At 46.2% G+C, this 21630-nt stretch overlaps 1 protein-coding gene across 1 annotated transcript in view; it reads left to right on the top strand.

The window, feature by feature from the left end:
- The first annotated feature begins 8927 nt into the window (after positions 1–8927).
- Positions 8928–21630, top strand: part of LOC307074790 (liprin-beta-1-like) — a 31251-nt gene continuing 18548 nt past the window's right edge. Inside the window, 6 exon segments of the mRNA XM_079735138.1 lie at positions 8928–9062; positions 14786–14867; positions 18051–18259; positions 20092–20181; positions 20326–20439; positions 20990–21100. Of these exon segments, the coding sequence (XP_079591264.1) occupies positions 14804–14867; positions 18051–18259; positions 20092–20181; positions 20326–20439; positions 20990–21100 (588 nt within the window). The 5' untranslated portion in view covers positions 8928–9062; positions 14786–14803.

Here is a 21630-nt window from a genome sequence, read left to right as displayed (position 1 = left end):
TAGCTCGTCCGCGCCGGTCCTTACGATGACGGTGAAGTTATATTGAGCGGGGTTCCACTTTCCTCCTAAAGAAAGGGGCGTCACTCTGCTGTTAGTTTTACTCTTGTAAAAACTTTGTTTTAAAATAGCTACAACCGGTCTTTTGCGGTTGGGAGTTTGTTTAACTGAAAATCCCCACCCTTGATAAGAACACTTCGAGTTGGGAAACATTTCAGGTGGGATTATCACAGCGAGTCTAGACAACCATTGACCTTTCACGGGATCTGCCGTTAAAAAAAGAAGCTCTTTGCGAATATCTTTTTTTTCGGTGAGCTGAATTGACCTTTTTAATGTGTACTCAAATAACAGCTGATATACTCCAAGTACCGGGTCGGCTCAGGTATTCATCATGGCGGGGGGGATATTATATGTATAGTTCGCTTTACAATATGGGCTTGCATGCGTTCAGTGAAACATTACACACATACTTCTGAATGATCGCACACTCGTACTGTGACTGAGGCAGTGGAAGGGAGGGGAGACTCACGGGCGCGTTGCGCTGCTGGACAGAAACAGAAGGCTGAACCGCCCCAGCAGCCAGCGGTCAGGGTGACCCAGGACCAACTCCCAGAGCCGTTCCTCGGTGATAACCCCGATACCAGGGGCCATTTGGCGGGTTCTGTTCTGGGCAGTGACCTGTGAGCACGCTGCTCAACGAGCTGAAGGACACACACCACTCTGCTGGCTCAAGAGGAGCTACACAACACACAGACACACACCACTCTGCTGGCTCGAGAGGAGCTACACAACACACAGACACACACCACTCTGCTGGCTCGAGAGGAGCTACACAACGCAGAGACACACAACACGAGGTACACAACACACAGACACACAACACGAGGTACATGACGCAAAGACACACAACACTAGGTACACAACACGAGGTACACAACGCAGAGACACACAACACAAGGTACACGACGCAGAGACACAACACAAGGTACACAACACAGAGACACAACACAAGGTACACAACACAGACACACAACACGAGGTACACAACACGAGGTACACAACGCAGAGACACACACCACTCTGCTGGCTCGAGAGGAGCTACACAACGCAGAGACACACAACATGAGGTACACAACACATAGACACACAACACGAGGTACACAACACAGAGACACACAACACAAGGTACACAACACAGACACACAACACGAGGTACACAACACAGAGACACACAACACGAGGTACACAACACAGAGACACACAACACAAGGTACACAACACAGACACACAACACGAGGTACACAACACACAGACACACAACACGAGGTACACAACACTTCACACAACACAGAGGTACTCAACACAGAGACACACAACACGAGGTACACAACACAGACACACAACACGAGGTACACAACACAGAGACACACAACACGAGGTACACAACACAGAGACACACAACACAGAGGTACACAACACACAGACACACAACACAAGGTACACAACACAGAGACACACAAAACAGAGGTACACAACACAGAGACACACAACACAAGGTACACAACACAGACACACAACACGAGGTACACAACACAGAGACACACAACACAGAGGTACACAACACAGAGACACACAACACAAGGTACACAACACAGACACACAACACGAGGTACACAACACAGAGACACACAACACAGAGGTACACAACACAGGTACACAACACAAGTTACACAACACAGACACACAACACGAGGTACACAACACAGAGAAACACAACACAGAGGCACACAACACAGAGACACAAACCCTCAGTCCATCCTGGCTCTACTGCTAGCTCAGTGGGCGAGTTAGTGCTAGTTAATGGGTTAGTGCTAGTTAAGGCCCATTAAGGAGCCCAGAGAGGTCAGCAGTTTGTTTTTCTACTTTTTTCAAACACTGCAAAATCAGATCAAAGCATTAAGCTTAGCCAGACACACAACACATGCGGTCTGTGTTAGCGAGCACTTACGGTCAGAACAAAATAAATATAGACGGCTTGCGCAAAGTCAACGCTACATATGGCGGGACCTCCTCAGTCTCAAGCAGAGAGATATTGATCCTGGAACATACTGTATAATATGTTCCAGGATTATTATGGCAAACACAGATTGGACCCTACTATGCTTCATCGCCTATCTCAACACACTCGTTATTATAATGAGGCTTTTGGAGCAATGGTCTTATTATGTGTACTGAAAGCTAATGGCTTTCTTCACTTTGACTTGGAGAAAGTTTAATAATATCAATTTTCTTGTAAGCCGGGGGAGGTTGAATGTCTTTTGAAACCGCAGCTATTAAGCGCTCAAATAAAAGCGTTAAATTAAGATTTGAAAACGTCTTTCTTTTTGATGAACTGATGATATTTATGAGTATGAAAGCAAGGGCAGATATAATAGAGCTACCTCGTATCAGACAGGCCGAACACAAACATACATTTGGTTATGTCAGAAACATGTCACATTGGATAAATCAATTGCGTTGTCGTGACAACAGACTTAAGGGTGCGGGCGGGTATGTTTTCCCCTCCATCGGGAGAGAGACAAACTGAGCGATCGCTTTACCCGCTGATGATATTAAGTCTGGCGTTAACTCAATGACTTTAGGATCTTTAGATGAAGCCACTCTCCGCTAATGAAATCACTTTTGACTTTTTTCAAGTTCAGTTTTTATAGGACATTTTACATTGTGTTTTGCTCAACTTTATTTTACATTCCCTCACATTCTTTTGATGATAGTGTGGTTTTGGCCTTGGCAGATAAAGACTTGTCCTCATCTATGGTATTTCATAGAAGTGATGATTTGATAATAGTCTTCCACACAGTGAATGTTACTTAATTAAATTGTTTTTTTCTGATGCTCTTGGGGGAAGGGAAGATAGGAGTGCAATACAAGATGGTCTTATTATACTCCACTTATTCTTATAAGGAGAGAAGCCTGCATGCATTGAGCATATTGCCAGGCCGTATAGTAGATGCGTTGGTTTCTATAGGAGCCAGTGTTGGGGGTGTGGTCAAACCGATCTTTCTTTCACCTTAATCAGAGCAACCAATAGAAAAAGTGCAAAAATGATTTTCAGCCAGAAGTAGCAGACTTCTGGTAGCCCTTCAAGGAACAAGGGCAGGTTCCACTAGTGTTGTGGGTGTTTGACTCTCAGCCCAAAGGTTCTGGGTTCAATTCCCAATGTTGGCAGCCTTGCACAAGATGCCAAAACCTTACTGGCTGCATAACACTTGCACACTTGGCTGACTTTGCACAAATGATTGAATTACAGATGTATTTGATGCTAGTAATAATAGTTATTGCCTTGAAAGCCACACACACACAGACAAACACACACACACACAAACATGCACAAAACACCCACACGTATGGCATGCACACACACTCACTGCCTGTTGCCGTGTATTTCCCCCATCTTTTGTGTGACACTCATTGTAAAGACAGCTCATCCTTTAAAAAAGCATGCATGAATGAATCATACAGGATATAACATTCACAAGATTGTATAGCTTGTTTTTGCATTATATTCAACAAGATGCAAGACTTAAACCAAATCATACATCTTCTTGAATCATCTGCTTCATACCGTTTTTTAAGCCTGTGTGTAATACACAATCTTTTAAGCGTTTGGTGCATAGAAAGACTGCACAGATGCCCTCTTTCCCTGAACCATAATATTCATTATGGTTCAGGGAACCATAATGAATATTATACAGTGTTATGCAGTTAACTCAGTTTCATTTCCCAACCAAAAGCAATGTGCCATCATCTCTGGTGTATTTGTATTTATTGTTTGTGTGATGGTATATGTTCACACATGTTGGCGAGTCCCATTCATACACATGGGTACACATTTGAATGCTATAATTAAAACAGAGCCTTGGTGGGATGAACTCGATCGGAAAGGCGTAGTTCTAGAATAAATTAGACATGGTTGCCATGGATTTACCCACCAACATTCCACTGTGTTCCAATCCCGTTTTAAATCGGGGTGTAACCCTAACCCGCTTCATGTGTGAGAATTATTGTTTACTACATCACACTGGATGTTCATAAACATGTATTTATCATTAGCGTATTACATATAATATGTATAAGCCCATACGGCTCTGCATGTTGTATGTATAGGCCTAATGCAAACATACATTCAGTAAAGAATACGGATACAAAACAGCATAATAATTAATGTGTAACGATACTGTGTGATTATAATAATGATTTTGAAGTTGCACCTTTGAGTTGGCCTGGGACAATTTATTTAGATCGACAGAATGTTTGACCTTCAATCTTGGTGGCCAATAGCTAATCAATCAGAGGATACCCACGTGTTCATACGCGTTTCAGTGAGGAAATGATGTTTTACCAAACCTCTTTTCACTGGTATGGCCAAAGATATGTAATACATATGCTCACTTATAACATTTAAATTGAACATGCTCATGAATTGAAAAAGCCCAAGAGTGCTACAAGGTCCGAGTAGGTGTTGCTTTATCCCACTTGTAATGAAAACACAGGACATCTAAAGTGTTCTAAAGCGCTCTGCTTTGGAGAACAGCAGACTATTGTTTTGGTATTTGAAACACTCTCCTTCTATCAATATGGTGGAAGGAATCGGCTGCTGTGGTTCATTTGGGTCTAGCTCGCAGCCTGCCTGAGTGTGAGTGTGTGAGTGTGTGTGTGTGTCTGTGTGCCCTAAGTGTGCACTACTCTCAGGGTACTAATTATGGGATGTCAGCGCTGTGTTCTCGAGGCATTGATGGACAACTCTGAGCTCAGTCATCAGACTATTTGTGGTCTCTCTCTCTCTCTGTCTGTCTCTCCTTCTATCTCTCTTGCTCTCTCTCTCTCTCTGTCTGTCTCTCTCTCTGTCTGTCTCCCTCTCTGTCTGTCTCCCTCTCTCGCTGTCACTTTCTCTCTCCGTCTGTCTCTCCCTCTCTCCGTCTGTCTCTCTCTCCTTCTGTCTCTCTCAGTCTGTCTCTCTCTCCATCTGTCTCCCTCTCTCTCTCCATCTGTCTCTCTCTCTCGCTCTCCGTCTGTCTCTCTCTCTCTCTCTCTCTGTCTGTCTCGCCCTCATTCTCTCGCTTTTTCTATCCCAGAAGGAAGAGGACAAAGGGTTAAAGGAGCAGAAGGAGGAAGAAGAAGAGGGGGGAGAGATGAGGGGAGGTCCGAGAAGAAGGTTGAGGAGGAGGAGGAGGAGGAGGAGGAGGAGGAAGAGGAGGAGGATAATGTTTTGGTTGCAAATGATCACCTCTTTAGAACATTCCTTTAAATTAAATGCCAAACAAGTAAGTAAATCCAGGAGAACTATACTGTACTATACTATACTATACTATACTATACTATACTATACTGTGCGGAACCGACCCACCTGTGAAGCGGTTTCATGTAACATGGTGTGTGAGCCAGTACTGCAGGTGGCGATAGACATTCTGTATATGCCAACCGACGGACCTTACCTCTTCTGGCTCACCTGACACCAACCATCGCGATGATAAATGGCACAACACCGAATACGGGTGTGAGGAAAGGACAGGGAGTTGGCCCTGTCTGTGGGGGATTGAGTGTGTGTGTGTGTGTGTGTCTGACTGTGTGTGTGTGTGTGTGCATGTCTGACTGTGTATGTGTGTGTGTCTGTGTGTGTGTGACTATGGGTGTGTGACTGTGTGTGTGTATTATGGGACCCCCTACCCCCAGGTACCTTGTCATTGGGGGACCTGTCTCGTTAATTACCACGCTGTCAGGTGGGTTACGCAAGAAAGAAGGAAAGAACAAGGCGGTACAATCTCCTCCTTGCTGGAGGGCCGTGTTATGAAATGTCTTGTTTTTGATTCATTAGTATTTTTCGGTTCCATATTTGGACACGGTGACGCCCCCTCGATTGAGGCGTTGAACTAAGACGGCTTCACTCTGCAGTTGCTGATTACTCCTGTTTTTACCAGAATACGGATTGCAGCATGGTCCAGACAATAAGGACTTCATAAGGCCTTCTCGAGCTGCTTTAGAACAGCACTTCACAACATCACGACGATGGGACCTTGGTAAATATTCAAGGTTGAGTTCGCAACCAATAGAAAACGGGCACTCTTGAAAAGCATTTGTATCCAGATGTTGCAGCCTTCTCGTGAACCCTACCGGTTTCATAACATGTCTCTGAAAAGATCTCTGTGAGTCTTTTTCGATAAAAATGGAATAACTATAAAAATTACTAAATGGAGCCTAGTTTCTAACATTTGGGGAATTATGCAACTACAAATGTATTTGATGCAGCCGTTCAAAGTCATCACCTTGAAACATACACACACACACAGGCACACACAAACACACACACAAACACGCACACACATACAAAACATGACCTTCATACATTTCCATGTCCCCCTATCTCCTTGAGAAGAGGACCACAGAGGGTTGGACAGCACAACACAGCCATACGAGAAATCAAATGAGAGGGAATAACATGTATCAACCGAGACGGTCATGCACAGAGCCTCATGAGGTTACTCATCCACTTGATTATCCTCTCAGTCTGCCGCCCAAATTATCTTATCCGGTCAACCGACATGAATCTGCTTAATCCCACCTGCCATCATAGCATTGCTAAAACATCATTGTTGGGTCTCGTCTCGGAAAACACATTTTCTCAGCGGTCTGTTGGCTGTCAAGTAATTAGTCTGTGTCAATGCCATTAAGAGAGTGCACACCATATCGACACACTGTATCTCTCTCCTTTCACATGTACAGTACTGATACACAGATCAAATGAACCTTCCAGAACACATGAGATGAATGGCTTTCATCTTTAATTGCATTGAATTGTAGGAGACGAGGCGAGTCTGATTGGTCAGATTTCAGCGGTGTAGAAAAGGGAAGTATAGATGAGAGAGAGAGAGAGAAAGAGAGAGAGAGAGAGAGAGAGAGAGAGAGAGAGAGAGAGAGGAGAACCTCCATTCTCACAATAACCTCTGAGGTAAATACATAAACACCAGTTGTGCAGTTGAAGGTAGCCTATGTGCTTCCTGTGAGGTTGCCATGGCCACTAAAATCCCCTTCCAGACACAGAGCACTGGGGGGATGGGGGGATGCAGACGCTAATCTATAGGAGACCCACAGTGTATGACAACACAACCATGGTCAGAGAAGATCTCAATCCCACGAGCGGATCACTGTTCCTCCTCTGCCTTGGAAAAAAATGAAAAAGAGAAATGTAAAAACAGAATGAGTTCATTAGCGGTGGGATTGAGTGGATGAAAGGATGACAGGGTGACCCTGCATGCTGGTCATATACGTTGTTCACCATGGCAACCCGCCCGGGCGCACCGCTGGTTGCTTATGGGATGCCGTGGCCCCAGCAGGGTGCCTATCAGACAGGGATGCCCCCCGCCCCCAAGGTAAGCATGGTACATAATGTGTACATGATTAACACTATTAGACCTAATGTTCATCTCACTGCAGTGGGGGAAGGAAGAGGCATCCACTAGAAAGGGCTGTGGAACTTAGAGAACTAAACCAAAGGCAAGGGCTGTGTTAGTATCCAACACAGCAATTCTGTTCCTTTTTATTTTTTATACTTATATAAAAAGAAAAAATATATATATATATATACTAACTAAGTTGTGTTGTCCAACCCACTCAACTTAGTTGGTAACTTGGCATGCAATTTAAAATGAGTTCTCTAGGTCTATCAAGTTATTAAATGTATTCTTTCGTTTAAGCTAGTGTGGGGTATGCTCGTAAAACCCAGCTCTCTCAAAGTGTTTCTTAATGTTACAACAATTTGTTGCAACAACAAAAAAGTGCTCAATGTGTAAAATTAAACCTGGTTTAGACTAAGTTGTTTAACTACACAAAAATAAGGTGCGGTCCATGCATTAAAAACGAATAGATTTGTTTTAATGTTAATATTTGTTCGTTGGACAACAAGACTCTCTTAGTAGACAATTTGTTTATGTTTAAAATGACACCTGCTCATTAACCTAAATGTAGGCTATGATTACCCCTCGAGTTGCCTGCTCTGGTACACGGCTGAGACCAGTTCGTTACCTGACTTCATAAGGTGGGAGTTAACTACCGCTAGCTGCACTAATCCACCCGTATCACTACCAGGTCAATAGCTCTCTTTGCGTCTAGACCAAAGTGGCGCCAATACGTAAACTAGCGAGATAATGGAATAAAATGAAGGTCACACATACATAAATAAATAAAAATAAATGAATAAATAAATAAATGAATATATACATACAGTAAGTGATTTGCTGCGTTCATCGTGGCCATGGTGAGGACGGTGCCAGAAGAACAACTCTATCCCCACCTTTCGGTTGACCTGCGCAGGACATATGCGTGGACCTCTCCGTATTCAGCCGCGTGCGCTTCATTATATTCCATGATGACATCAACGCGCGCTCGTACAAAATGCGCGCGCGACACCCTGGCCCACGAGCGAGGAGGCTGAACTTTAAACGAGCTTTGATCGGTGAGACCGTTACTTTTATCACCGCGAAAGTAATTCTGTCTTTGTATGTTGTTGACAATTCAACTGTCTCCCTTTTTCTTATTATGATGAATAATGTTGAAATTGTCAATTTATTTGTTGCTACTACATAAGTAGGTAAATACCGGTAAGCATTTTTAGTAGTTAATAAATTCCGATTTGGTATATCAAAAAAAACATATATAAAAAGTTGGTGTAAATAATTTCGAACAAACACACACTACATTCCTAGCCCATACAATATTTGCCGACACTATTGGGCCCTTGAGGGGCCATTTAATATGATTTATCATCCTTCTGGGAGCGGCAGGAGACCAGCTCCGGTCGCTTCTGATTGGCTCTTTAACGCGCATGCGTAGTAAACTGTCATGCAGAGCAATCTCAGCGTCTGAAAAGTTGGAAATGCTGAGTTCGTCCAGAAGTTGAATGGAAATGTGTCTCAAACGATGAGGTTAACGCGAATGCGGGGATATTAACACCGGGAATAGGGTTGCCCTCGACCGAAGCTCCACTCTCACCAAGTTGGTAGTACCGTCCGGTAAGTTGAGCTGTTTTTAAATAACTCAATGATTTTAAAACTTTCTTGAGGACGGCTCTTTGAGAAATCTGTATGTATATATAGCCTACTACTAACTCAATAGTCCAAGGACATTAAAGTGGGAAATGAATGTATGAAATTGTTATTTCTCTTAAGCCATCCTGTAAGTGCAACGTGATCGTAAAGTCTCCGCACAAAGTAAGTTTGACTGAAAGTTCGTCATGTGATGACAGTCTCTGATCTCACAGACTTAATTCATAGGCTGAAACAAAGGAGAGTCCGACCCCAACACTATGGTCTCCCAAGGACCCCCTTCACATGGACTGTCTGTCCATTATAGTTCATTATTATTATTATACCAGACAGAGCAACAATTATATAATCTCGGCTTTATTCAGCAAACAGACGTTGCTTGTTGTTTGTTATGGTGGTGCAGAGTAGCGGAATAGGAGGAGAGACTATATACTTAAAATGACCCAATTCCATAGTTTATTTCGATAAACCTTTCTGTTTAGAAAGTGATCTGGGTCCATTTCATACTCTGTGTGGGTTGCATTTCACATTTCACACATATTTGTGTCCCACTTAGTGGAGGTACATTTTTCAAAAGGTGAAATGTGTTAATGCCACAATTGTCTGTGGGGTGACTTGTTTTTCTCATGCAAGGAAATCTCACATTAATGTGAAATCCCTATTTTTGGTTTCTTACTTGACCTTAGTAAATACAAGGCTTATTGGTGTGTGTGTGTGTGTATGTTTATTACACATATCCGTTTATAGCCTGAAGGGAGATACGTTGAGTCTCTCTCACCCTGTTTTATGCAGCCACCGTTTCGTGAGGATCGTTCTAATAAAGAACCGCCAGAGAAGTCTTCCTGTCATGTTGAAGTGAAGGTCACCTCAGTGTGTGCTTGGCTGAGGCCATGTTTACCCTTTCATGAGTCCAGATACAAACCCAGTGAGCCCAATACAACAGCTCAGACGGGCAGATACAGAACACCACTGCACTCAACAAATGGCTTAACAGTGAATGTCTTACAGTAGTGTTTTAGTCCCAGTTGTTCTGGTTATCCCTCCACTGTATCTTGGTATAGAAACGTAACATTCAGCATCAATTTACATTTTCTTGCCGAAGGTATGAGGTCATCATGCAGGTTTTTTGATGGCTCAAATCCATCGTAACTCCTTCGTTTTTTTCTTCGATGTTGATTTGATTTGGGCCATGTGAAAAATTAGCATTTCCCTTTTTTTCCCTCCTTACCATGTGATTCCACTGACAAAGAGGGGTGTGTGTGTGTGTGTGTGTGTGTGTCTGTCAACGCGGCTACCCGTACAAACCCTAACACACAATCACACAGCTTCCCTCGGCTATCTTTCATTTCAAAGCAAGGCCTTGTATGGCCTTTTTGTTTACTGCATGTTTAAACAAATGCTCTATCACCTTATAGGGGCTGCATCCATAACTTCATATCACACCGCCGGCCAAAAGCCCTTCCTTCTGTTCTTCAATGGGATAGACAAGAGCAGTCAACACTTTGTTGTTGATCGGTTCAGTGATCAGCTCCATGATTTAGTTCAGTGATCAGACCTGTTCAGTGATACAGGTTAGCTAATGCTAACTGGTATGTACCTGTTACCGCTTAGCTAATGCTAACTGGTATGTACCTGTTACCGGTTTGCAGTAGCGGGCTGATGAAAACTCCCAGGTTGCAGAACGTGAGCACCAGGAACCAATACCTTTTTTATTCTTCTGCAGGGCTGTGCAGGTAGCCTGGAGATAATTGCACTCCTGGTTTTGAAGAAGTGACATAAGAAACTGTGAATTGGAACGAATATCGTGCTGTTTTAACCGCTTGTAAAATAAGCTGAAATGTCGTATTTTGGAGTTTGGCCTTTTAAAAGTAGTATATATTGCAGACGTACACAGGAAACTAAATAGATTCAGGTATGCACTCATTGAAAGGTGTATTAAGTTGAGCTGTGGAGCTCATTCTCTGGTACCTGGGGATCTACCTCAGCCCAGTAATGCTAACCAGTACCCGGTACGTTGTGGTGGGATAACTGAACAACACAGTGACTGCTCCTGTCCAACCCCAGCAAGGATCCCAGAAGGTGAAAAAGCAGAAATCCTGATCAAACCCTAAGAGAACCTCTATTCTATATATTCTATAGCCGACTGTGTGTATGTTGTTGCACACAAGCCTAATTCAGTCAAGTCCTGTGTTGGGAGACACTCTGGATTGACGGCCACATCTGTAGCACAGCTGGATCCGGGCTCCAAGGGGGCTGGTGAAAGAGGCACTGTGTGTGTGTGTGTGTGTGTGTGTGTGTGTGTGTGTGTGTGTGTGTGTGTGTGTGTGTGTGTGTGTGTGTGTGTGTGTGTGTGTGTGTGTGTGTGTGTGTGTGTGTGTGGTCACCTACGTGCTCTATAATCTTGTAGGGTGTAGGAGGGTGACTCTGCAGGGTGACTCCCCAGGTCTGTTTTCTCTCTAAACACAACCCCCACCCCCCCCCCCCCCCCCTCTTAAAGTTCTCCCATCTGGCGCGGGGGTCAAAATAAACACGCCGTGTCATCGATCCGCTGGTGAGGGGACGCCATCCTGCCCCGGTGCCGACTGAGAGAGCGTCGTCTGTCATCCTAACGGCCGCTTCGGGAATGGGAATAGACACACTTTGAAAAATGGGTCTGTTGAAATAATTCTATGCATTTTCGGCGATCCCTGCTTCATGGATTCAGAATATGTTTTCAAGCCTGGGTCACGATTGAAGGCATGAGGGAGGGCAGTTTCAAATATTTCTATGCAACGTCTATTTATTTTGTATACCGATTATGCTTCCAAAACCTACCTAAAAAGACATAGACTGGGTACTAGTCTAGGTGTCCGATTGGGTTAAATTCGTTGGGCTGGGGCGTGATGTTGGTTATGGCTCTCCTATGGGCACTAGAGAGGTCCTCCACCTCCTCGTTGACTTGGAGGGGAGTTTGTGCTGTCAGTACCAGGCGCCGGGTCGAGGAAGAGGGGGAGAAGGTCAGGGCTGGGTGGGGGTGCGGGCCATTCCTGCTAACTCTCTCAGGAATGTCCGCAGGGTTCACTGGTGTGTTGCTTTCGATCCAGCGGGCAGGTGCTGGGAGATAAGGTCTGGTTTGATAGGGCTGCCTCTACTCTTACCATATATTACCCCCTGAGTTCTGGGCTAGTCCCTGGCGACACTGAAAATGACATTTCTTTGCCGCTGGCCTTTTCTGTGTTGGAAATTGAGTCTGTGGCATAAAAAGCAATGTTGTTTAAACTTTGAAACAACCAGGCCTAAGGTAAAGCCCTTTTTGTGTTGTTTGGCTCAAAAAGAACATCACTTGCAGTAAAAGCTGATTTGATTTCCCATGGATATAATTATCCTAAGAAACAACATAACAGTTAACTGATTATACAGTCCACGTTGTTATGAAAATGAATTGTCATGATCAAATTATTCATGGTTATTTGACGCTATGTTTTGGACAGAAAAAGCTGTCTGATCACATGTTGGTATCTGTTTACATCGAGGGCCCTAATCGACCTTCCCCCAGTGTGTTCCCTGTTCAGAAGATAAGCTCTGGGTTTATAATGGAGGCCAGTTCACCACAGCTACAATGCTACCAGTGACAATGGATGGAACGAGTCCTTTCCCACAGAAAAACAGCTGCCCGGCAGGATTTCACTACGGTGTGGAATATTTTTCCATCATACTACGGAAATACCGCTGGAAGAAACTGTAACAGAGTAGTATTCCGGGGGAACGCCCACCCCCCTCACCCCCACCCCTTATTTCCATGGGAACCATACGCTGAATGTCAAAAAGTGCCCTTCGGCTCCCAACTGCCACATTCACGGCCGTCGATGTAGACGGAAACAATTCAGTTTTTATGCGTCCCTTCATGCGAATCGAATTAAATAGACATTATATTAAGTAGTACACACAGGCTCACAGTTAGTGCTGTGTTCTCTGAAGTATGTGCTGCACTTTATAGAAATGGCAACGTTGTGGAGGATGTCTGACCGAACTGTTACCGTATGGAAACAAACCTTAATGGTCCAACTGTGGGCCCCTTGTACTGCTCACTAGCCCCCATCCCCTCCAGGCTAGTAGTTTAATTACATGTGCATGTAATGGCCATGCAGTTGCCTGAGTGGGTGTGGTCTGACCCCAAGCAGGGCGGATATAAAGTAGAGCCTGTCTGTATTCCTCCCGGACTCAAACCCTGGCCTCCGCTTCATTAAAAAAAGCAGGGGGTAGCTTTTTTGTTTGTTTTCATTTTAAATCCCTATCTTTCCTACAAGCCAGATGTGCAGGTTTCAGTTGAATACAGTTTGTACCGCCGCAGTCTTCAATTAACTCGGGAGCTCTTGATGTTCGGTCCAAATTCCCGGAAAACTATAACCTTGTGACCGTGTGTTTTGAATCCAGGCGCTTCTTTGACCCGGAAATTTTCGTGACGGCTGTGTTGCGTTCAAAACTTAGTTATGGAAGTTTGACATTCCGGGAAAGCCCCCCCCCCCAGAGCGTGCCGGCACCTCGGACCTTCACGACACCGAGAGCCGGGCCGAAGCCTCAGGCTCCTTCCAACAACCCCGGCGTGAACCATGTGTTTGTGTGAAGTACTCCTCCAGTGTGTGGTGGAGGCTGACGGCCGACAGGCCTGAGCACTCCCGGCCATCACCCCACACTCCCACTGCCTCCCCCGCCTCCTCCCCCCTCCCCTCCCTCGTTCTGATATCTCCCTTGGCGGGCGTTTAGAATGCGTCCGTGCAACAGTTTGGCTGGAAAGGAGGTGTAAGGTAGGGTTGTACGCCAGATCTCCTGCTCATGAGTCCACTTCAGCATGGACCCAGGGTGAGGAAGCAGGGTAGAGCTGTTTGAGTCTCTTTCAGAACCATGTGCAGGTCCGGTGGACCGGATGGAACCAGAAATCGGAGCCAGGAATATAATTAATGCCACTTTTCACAAGTCCTGAACCTCAAACTTTGAGTACTTGACATGCATCCAGTTTAGCGACAAATTCCCTATAAGGTATACATTTATGATTCGGGAATGCATTTAAATTAACGCATGTTATAAAACACAGACTTACTTGAGTTTGTGCGCTTCCAATATTACAAGCAGTGCTGCCTTTTAGTTTCCTGGTAAAAATACCGTGGTTCCATGTAATGAAATTACATTCGGCAAATCGTATCTTGTCTGAGCATGAATTCCACTCATAATGGAGCCTGTAATAGAATGAGGCACAAGAGGGGGAAAATAAATCTATTTCCGCTGCTTATTAGCAGAGCTCCCTTCTACTGTTTGCCCCTTGCCATGTTTCATAAGTTAGCTAACTCTCTCCTATAAAGGTCTCGCCTTCTATCCATCAGGGGGAAAAGACGTGACTTGTTAGTGAGTGAACCTCCATTTCAGGACGTGCTTCGTTGTAATTATCACCATCTACGATGTCAAGGGCGCCGATGGAGACGCCTTCATCTTCCTCTCCTCTTCCTCCTCAGCTGGTCACCTCACTCTCCTCCTCTCCCTGCTCTCCTCCTCTCCTCCTCGCTCTCCTCCTCTCGTCCTCCTCCTCGCTCTCCTCCTCTCCTCCTCTCGCCCTGCTCCTCCTCTCCTCCTCTCGTCCTGCTCCTCCTCTCCTCCTTTCCTCTCCCTCCCTCTGCTCAGACTCATTACGTTCTCGTCTTGTTTGATGTTCCCTTCAGGTTTGTCGGGGGGTGAAGATGATGTCCGACGCCAGTGAGATGCTGGCTGCGGCCCTTGAGCAGATGGATGGCATCATAGCAGGTACCCGCTGCTGCGCTAACCCTCTGAGCATGCTAACCCCGCTAACCCTGACTGTACGAAATACAGGCAAAGCTTCAGTGACTTTGCACGTCGGTTTACGCGCAACTGTTGTTTAGGGTGTCGATTTGAATGTGCGTCGCCATTCGATTTTTGCAAACTGCAGCTAATAATATTCATACTGGCCCATAGCGGGTGAGACTTGAACGGTCCCACCCTCTACGTGATGCCACCATTGTCTTTGTTCATGTCTTTTGGAAGCTTAACAGTGAACATGTAACAGATACCTGTTTTTTTTCTCTTTAATCATATTGTTGATTAAGTATTCTAGCAACAAACAGGCCTCAATCCTTTGCAACCCCGCAATATTGTGAATAGTCTCTGCTTGTTTCGTAGCACAGACGTTTGAAGATACAGGATAGCCTTTCGCTAATGATGTTCCTTCTTGTGTCAGTGATGCATATGGATTAGGGAGAAGTTTACTCCAGACTGTATTGAACACTGATTAAGAAGTCCAGGAGTTTTGCAGACTGCTGTAGTAGCTTATAGGGGTAGTGTCCTAAGAGCATATTCATAGATCCTGGCGTGCTATATGAGGGCGACGTTTGGAGTTACATAAAAGCCCTTTTAAGTCTGGTCGGGATTTATTTATAGGGTTAAAACAATCGGCTCCAATGGTAGGTTTATCAAAAATCCTTTTAAGGATTTCAACCACACCAGGAACGGATCATTAGTAACTTTTTAATGACCTGTAATCATCAACCAGGATCTCGGAAGTACATAGTTTAAAGAAAAACCAACTCCTGAGATCAGAACCAAACAAAGGAGAATTGATTGGCTTTGAATTAGGAGAAAGGAACTATGGGGAAGGGTCATTCTGCATCCATCTACCGGGAATCCGTTAGAGGAACTACATGCCAGTCTCTGGCTCTCTGCCCATTGAGCCTCACAAACATAATGGTTGCCGCTTGCCTGTGAGGAATCAAACCAGGGCCTACTACTCGTCTCGGCCTTCATGACTTTGAATTGGACAGTGTTACCGAATGCAGCGACGTCGTGAGCACTATGAAGGTTTATGTGTGGCTCACACAAATCTTGTGTTGCTCCGATTAGTTTGACATTTCTCATTGATTTGACATTGCTTAGGGGTGTTGTGGGCCTGAGATACAGTATTCTATCACACACTGTGTGGCTCTGCTGCACCTTGTTTACCACGTTGGCAGGCTAGACACATGAGATTCTTTTTAATTAGTTTTCTTCCAAATATCAATGGGAAGCTGCTCGGCGGAACAAGAGGAACAGGTTGGGATTAGCTATGATTAGCTGGGCTGTACATAAGGGGCTTAAGTATTAGTTAACTGATTATTGTGTCGTCCCTTATCCAAGTCAACAACATGTTTCTGCCGGTACGACTGAAACAACAAGATAACGATATCGGAGGAAGAAGAGCAGAAGAAAATAAAACGATTAGGATTGGGGTCAGGGGTTATCGTCCCAAACAATCCCAGCGGATCCACATCCGACTTAAAGCGCCGTCCTCATGACCCCCCCCCCCCCCCCCGGAGCCTCCGGCGGTCCAGATCATGTGTTGTCCTCGTCTCTCCCTCGCCGTGAAGCCGCTCTGTGATTGGCCGAGCGAGACGAGACGGGCGTGGCCTCAGTCCTGGTGGTCGACTTAGAGCTGGGCCATTAATCGACTTTTAATCGTAATTCGAATTAATGGTTTAGGCCGATTATTTTATTTATTTTTTTTAAAGAAAGGTTAAATATCAGCATGGTAGCATGCACTGAAAGATGTAGAGTTTGCTTAATGTCTGTGGCAACCAAAAGCAGCAGCTCATCACATGTATTCCAACATCTTAAACTGAGGCCCGCAGCAGAGTGGGAGATGTGTGTTATTGATTTTGCTTTTGTTACTCATTGTTATTGTTCAAATAAAATCCAAACTTAAAAAATATGTATATTTTTCACTTATAGAAAGAAATCGATTTAAAATGGATAATCAGGTCGAGATTGTATTTTTAGGCCGAATCGCCCAGCCCTAGCGTCTGCCTCCTTCCGCCAGTCCAGACCAGGTGTTGTTGTGGCCTCCGCCGTGAAGCCGCTCTGTGATTGGCCGAGGGACCGAGGCGATCGTCGCCTTGGTCCCTCGTGGCCCAGCGGCTGGTCCTGCACTCTGAGTCTCTCCTCCAGAAGACATGAGGTCACTTTCCACTGAGCACACTCCGCTGCAAAGTAATGATTATTAAAGGAATGCGACCAGACGGCGTCCGAGGCACTCGCCGTCGGAGGGGAGGGGCCTCCGACGGGTGGGTGTGGCCGTCGAAGGGGAGGGGCCTCTGGGTGGGTGTGGCCGTCGGAGGGGAGGGGCCTCTGGGTGGGTGTGGCTGTCGGGGGGAGGGGCCTCTGGTTTGGTTTGGCCATCGAAGGGGAGGGGACTCTGGGTTGGTGTGGCCGTCGAAGGTGAGGGGCCTGTGGGCCTGGCCGTCAGAGGGGAGGGGCCTCTGGGTGGGTGTGGCCTTCAGAGGGGAGGGGCCTCTGGGTGGGTGTGGCCGTCAGAGGGGAGGGGCCTCTGGGGTGTGTGTCGCCATCAGAGGGGAGGGGCCTAAGGGCGTATGTTGTCGCGTGCGGCTGCAGCTGAGCGGTGATTTGATGAGTCCTCACGATGCCACTGATGTGTGTAATAATAGCGCTGCCCTTTTGCAGCAGGAGCGAGACGGCTACGCACGCACGCACAGCCCCTTCCTCCTCGCTACTGTTGGAGCGATTTCTGTTATTTTAGACGTTTGTTTATGCCTTTGTTTGTGTTGGCCTTGCTTGTGAAGAACACAATCTGTGGAGGAGATCATCTCTGGTGGACAGAAGATGCCGCGGCTCAGCAAATGAGCTTTATTACAATGTTCGTTGACAAAGCAAATATTGCTTGCAGATGTACAATCTAGAGCTAGACATTATTTACTTGTGGGGGGGGGGGGGTATGCGCACAGATGCATACAAATATGTGCACACAAAAGTACAAACAGTGAGATTGGGGGCGGGAGACTTTAGCTTGCAGGATTCAAATCTTCAAACTGTGTGTGTGCGTGTGTGCGTGCCTGCGTGCATCAGCCAGTAAAGGCCGCCTGGTCATCTCCATTGTAAGTCGTCCACCTCTTCGTCTCTCCCCTGTGTCTCCGTCCCCTCCAGGATCCAAGGCCATGGACTACTCCAACGGGCTCTTCGACTGCCAGTCCCCGTCCTCCCCCTTCCTGGGCGGGATGCGAGCCCTGCACCTGCTGGAGGACCTGCGGGCCGCGCTGGAGCTGATGGACGGCGAGGAGCGCGACAACCTGCGCTGCCAGATCCCCGACTCCACGGCCGAGGGGCTGGCGGAGTGGCTCCACCAGGGCCGACTGGTAGGGTCTGCTCCACCCTCCACCCTCCGCGCTAGCCTGACTATTGCCGGACCATGCTCAATCTTAGATTGCACGTTGGCCAGGGGAGGCTGCTGTCAAGTTCTTCAGCACAAGAGCCGTGATCAACGGGCCTAGTTCAGCTGACTCTGTACACAATTAGCTGCCCGCCGTCGCTTACCTGTCGTCATTGTGTTAAACCAGCCAATAGCACACCAGGGGGAAAAGCCAGCTTGGTGATTGGCTCCCGCAAAAGCGTATCGGAAGCAGAAAGAAATGTATTGCTCCTCTCCAGACCATTCTGCAGGGCGAACTCAAATGGGCTGGGGGTACCCAGTCTACCTCCAAGCACCCCTAATGTCTTTGTGAAGCGCTTTGATTGGCCGCTGCTGAGAGAAGCGCAGTATGAATGCAGTCCATTTATGGTATTGTTTGTAAATGACCATGAATTATTGGTAAATGTACTGAATACAGAAAGTGCTTTTCTAACCTGTGGCCACTCAAAGCTCCTTTACAACATTCACCCAGTCATGCACCCAGTCATGCACCCAGTCGTGCACCCAGTCGTGCACCCTGTCGTGCACCCAGTCGTGCACCCAGACGTGCACCCAGACATGCACCCAGACATGCACCCAGTCATGCACCCAGTCATGCACCCAGTCATGCACCCAGTCATGCACCCAGTCATGCACCCAGTCATGATCACATTCATGCACCCATTCATGCACGTCATGCACCCAGTCATGCACCCAGTCATGCACCCAGTCATGCACCCAGTCATGCACCCATTCATGCACCCATTCATGCACCAACGAAAGAAAACAGCCGGCTGGGCTTGGGCAGTTAGGCGTGGGTGTCCTTGCCTCGTTTCATGTGTCTAAAACTTGCCAAGAGTCCCTTTCTGTTCAAGCATCTGCTGTATGAGCAAATAGTACAAATCCATTTATATATGAAGTGGCGCAAACTGAACCATTAGAATAAAAGGTCACAAGAAATCAAGCATCCCTGATCCCCCGATGCCTCTTTCCCTGGAGCGGTTTTCCCATCAATTGCTCTTGTTTTTCAAAGTGCCCAGTTTCAGTAATGTGTGAATATTGGAATGACCTTTTGTTTGCAGTGTAAATCAGTTATAGTGCTTTGCGCATTGCTGTACACAAAGAGTTTGATTTACCAGAGCAAGCTCGTCTCTAATACATCTCCAGTGTTTATGTGTGAGTTATGTGATTTTAATAACAGACACTGGTTATTTTGATTGACCCACGCCATGAGTCTTGTGCTCTGGTGTGAATGTTATGGCATTCTTGTGAGCGATGAAGTTTCTATAGAAGCAGCAAAAGAAAATATTTTCCATCCTCTGCGCCAGAGCTGACTCACACCAGGGCTTAGTTCTGCCTCCCCCATCTCCCCCACACCACACACTCCCTTAAACCATCTGTGAAATCGGAGAGACTGGTTTGCTTTGGAGCCTCATCACACAAGACAGTTGGGACTGGGAAGTGCTTCTCGCTTTTTGCCCAAAAATCCAAAGCGCACCCCTGTGCATCCGTGCCTTCCTTGTAAAATGTTTTGCAATTTCCGTTTGCTGGAGAACCTTTATGGTAGTATGTGGTTAGGGTTAGTGTGTGTGGTTTGTGTATGTGGGATGAGTGTGTGTGTGGAGGCCGGCGCAGTTGTCCTCAATCAGAAATCCTCTTAACGTTGGGGATGCAACAATCGTCTGCGCCCGAATTCTGTCTCTCAGGCACTAAGTGAGTGATCGAGTGAGTGCTGCAGAAGTTGGTTAACACATAAAGGGATGCAGCTGTGTTCATACGTAATTGACGTTGTTATTTCAGAGTAACGGCCATGGATTCGGGTCGGTCGAGGCCGCATACCAGGAACGTCTTTCCCGTCTCGAGAGCGACAAAGAATGCCTTGTTCTCCAGGTGTGTGTCGTCCTGTTATGTTTAATCTAAATTATTGTGCGATCAATTGTACAACGCAAGCAAATAGGACACTGCACTCAAACGTTGGTATAATAGGGATTGCTGCTAGCGCACGTCATTACGATGTCTGATGATCTCATGCAGGTCAGCGTCCTCACAGACCAGGTGGAGGTCCAGGGGGAAAAGATCAGGGATCTAGACCGGTGCCTTGCGGAACACCGGGAGAAGCTAAATAACACCGAGCAGCTGTTCCAGCAGGTGAGCATTCCTTTTATTGTTATATGTACGTTATGTTGCCGTCTATGAGGATACCATGGTGTGTACAGTTTAGAGTCTGGAACCTCTCGGTTAATTTTGGATTCCTGAGAGGCATTGGTTATTAACGGGCGCAGATAAAGGTGCCCTCTGAAACGGGGGACATCTTGGTTGCCTCAACGCAATCCCATCTTTTCAAATCCGCCCCATATAAGATCAACCTGTTGTGACCAGATGAGTCACGCCAGGTCTGCTGTCAGTCTGGGGGGGGAACGTTCTCAGGGGAACGTTTGTGTTTACCTGACTAAATAAAGATAAAGCAAAGACTTGAACCTGATCAACTTGAGCGGAGCACGCAGACTTGTCTGGCTCTCAGGAGAATGTTTGTGCATACCTGACAGTAAAAGACTTGAACCTGAACTAAAAAGTCAAGTCGTGACCACTTCCATGAAGAATTAAGTTTCCGTAAAGTGCTTCGCTAATCCTAAATCACATCGTTACAAACAGCCATTGTGTTTCTGTGGGACTGGACTAACTGATTCTATTTCCACAGGAGCTGAGCACCAGGACTACTCTGGAGACACAGAGGACTGAACTCATGTCGGAGCTCTCCAGACTGAAGGTGAAGCTGAGCGACCTGGAAAGAGATCGCCAAGATGCAGAGGTAAAAGCACGCGCACACACCTACACGCCGTCCGCACACAGACCTGTCGTAGCACGTCATGGCCTATGGATCTGATTTTCATTAGATGGTTGTGTAGCTGTTGTGTAACCCTGAGGGGATGATTCTAGTAGTACTGGCACCCAGCCAGTCAGTGTTTTTAAAGTCAATAAAGGGTGGCCGGGGCTCTGCCTGTCTTGGATGAAGCAACCACAGGCCTGGCCGGGGGGGCTGGCTAGACTCTCCAACTATAGTGGGGAGGGGGGAAACTATTGCTTTTTGAAACCCTGTGCTTTCAATCCGCCCTCCTGTGTGTTATTTGCTTTGTGCTGGATCAATACAATTTAATTTGCACATCATTTTCATCCTGACTGCAATTCTAGTGCCCTGACGAGCAGGGTGCAGAGTTAGGTTTCAGAAGTTTGTCTTTTTACCAGAGTGCACACTCTGAGCAACGGCCTTAATAGGAAATTAATCTAAAGTTGTTTACCTGTGAGATCCATCCAGCGTTGGCCGCCGGCAGGTTTATTCTG

This window comes from Pollachius pollachius (genome assembly GCF_949987615.1).
Source record: "Pollachius pollachius genome assembly, chromosome: 4".
Taxonomy (NCBI): Eukaryota; Metazoa; Chordata; class Actinopteri; order Gadiformes; family Gadidae; genus Pollachius; species Pollachius pollachius.
This window is presented reverse-complemented; position numbering and strand designations above follow the sequence as displayed.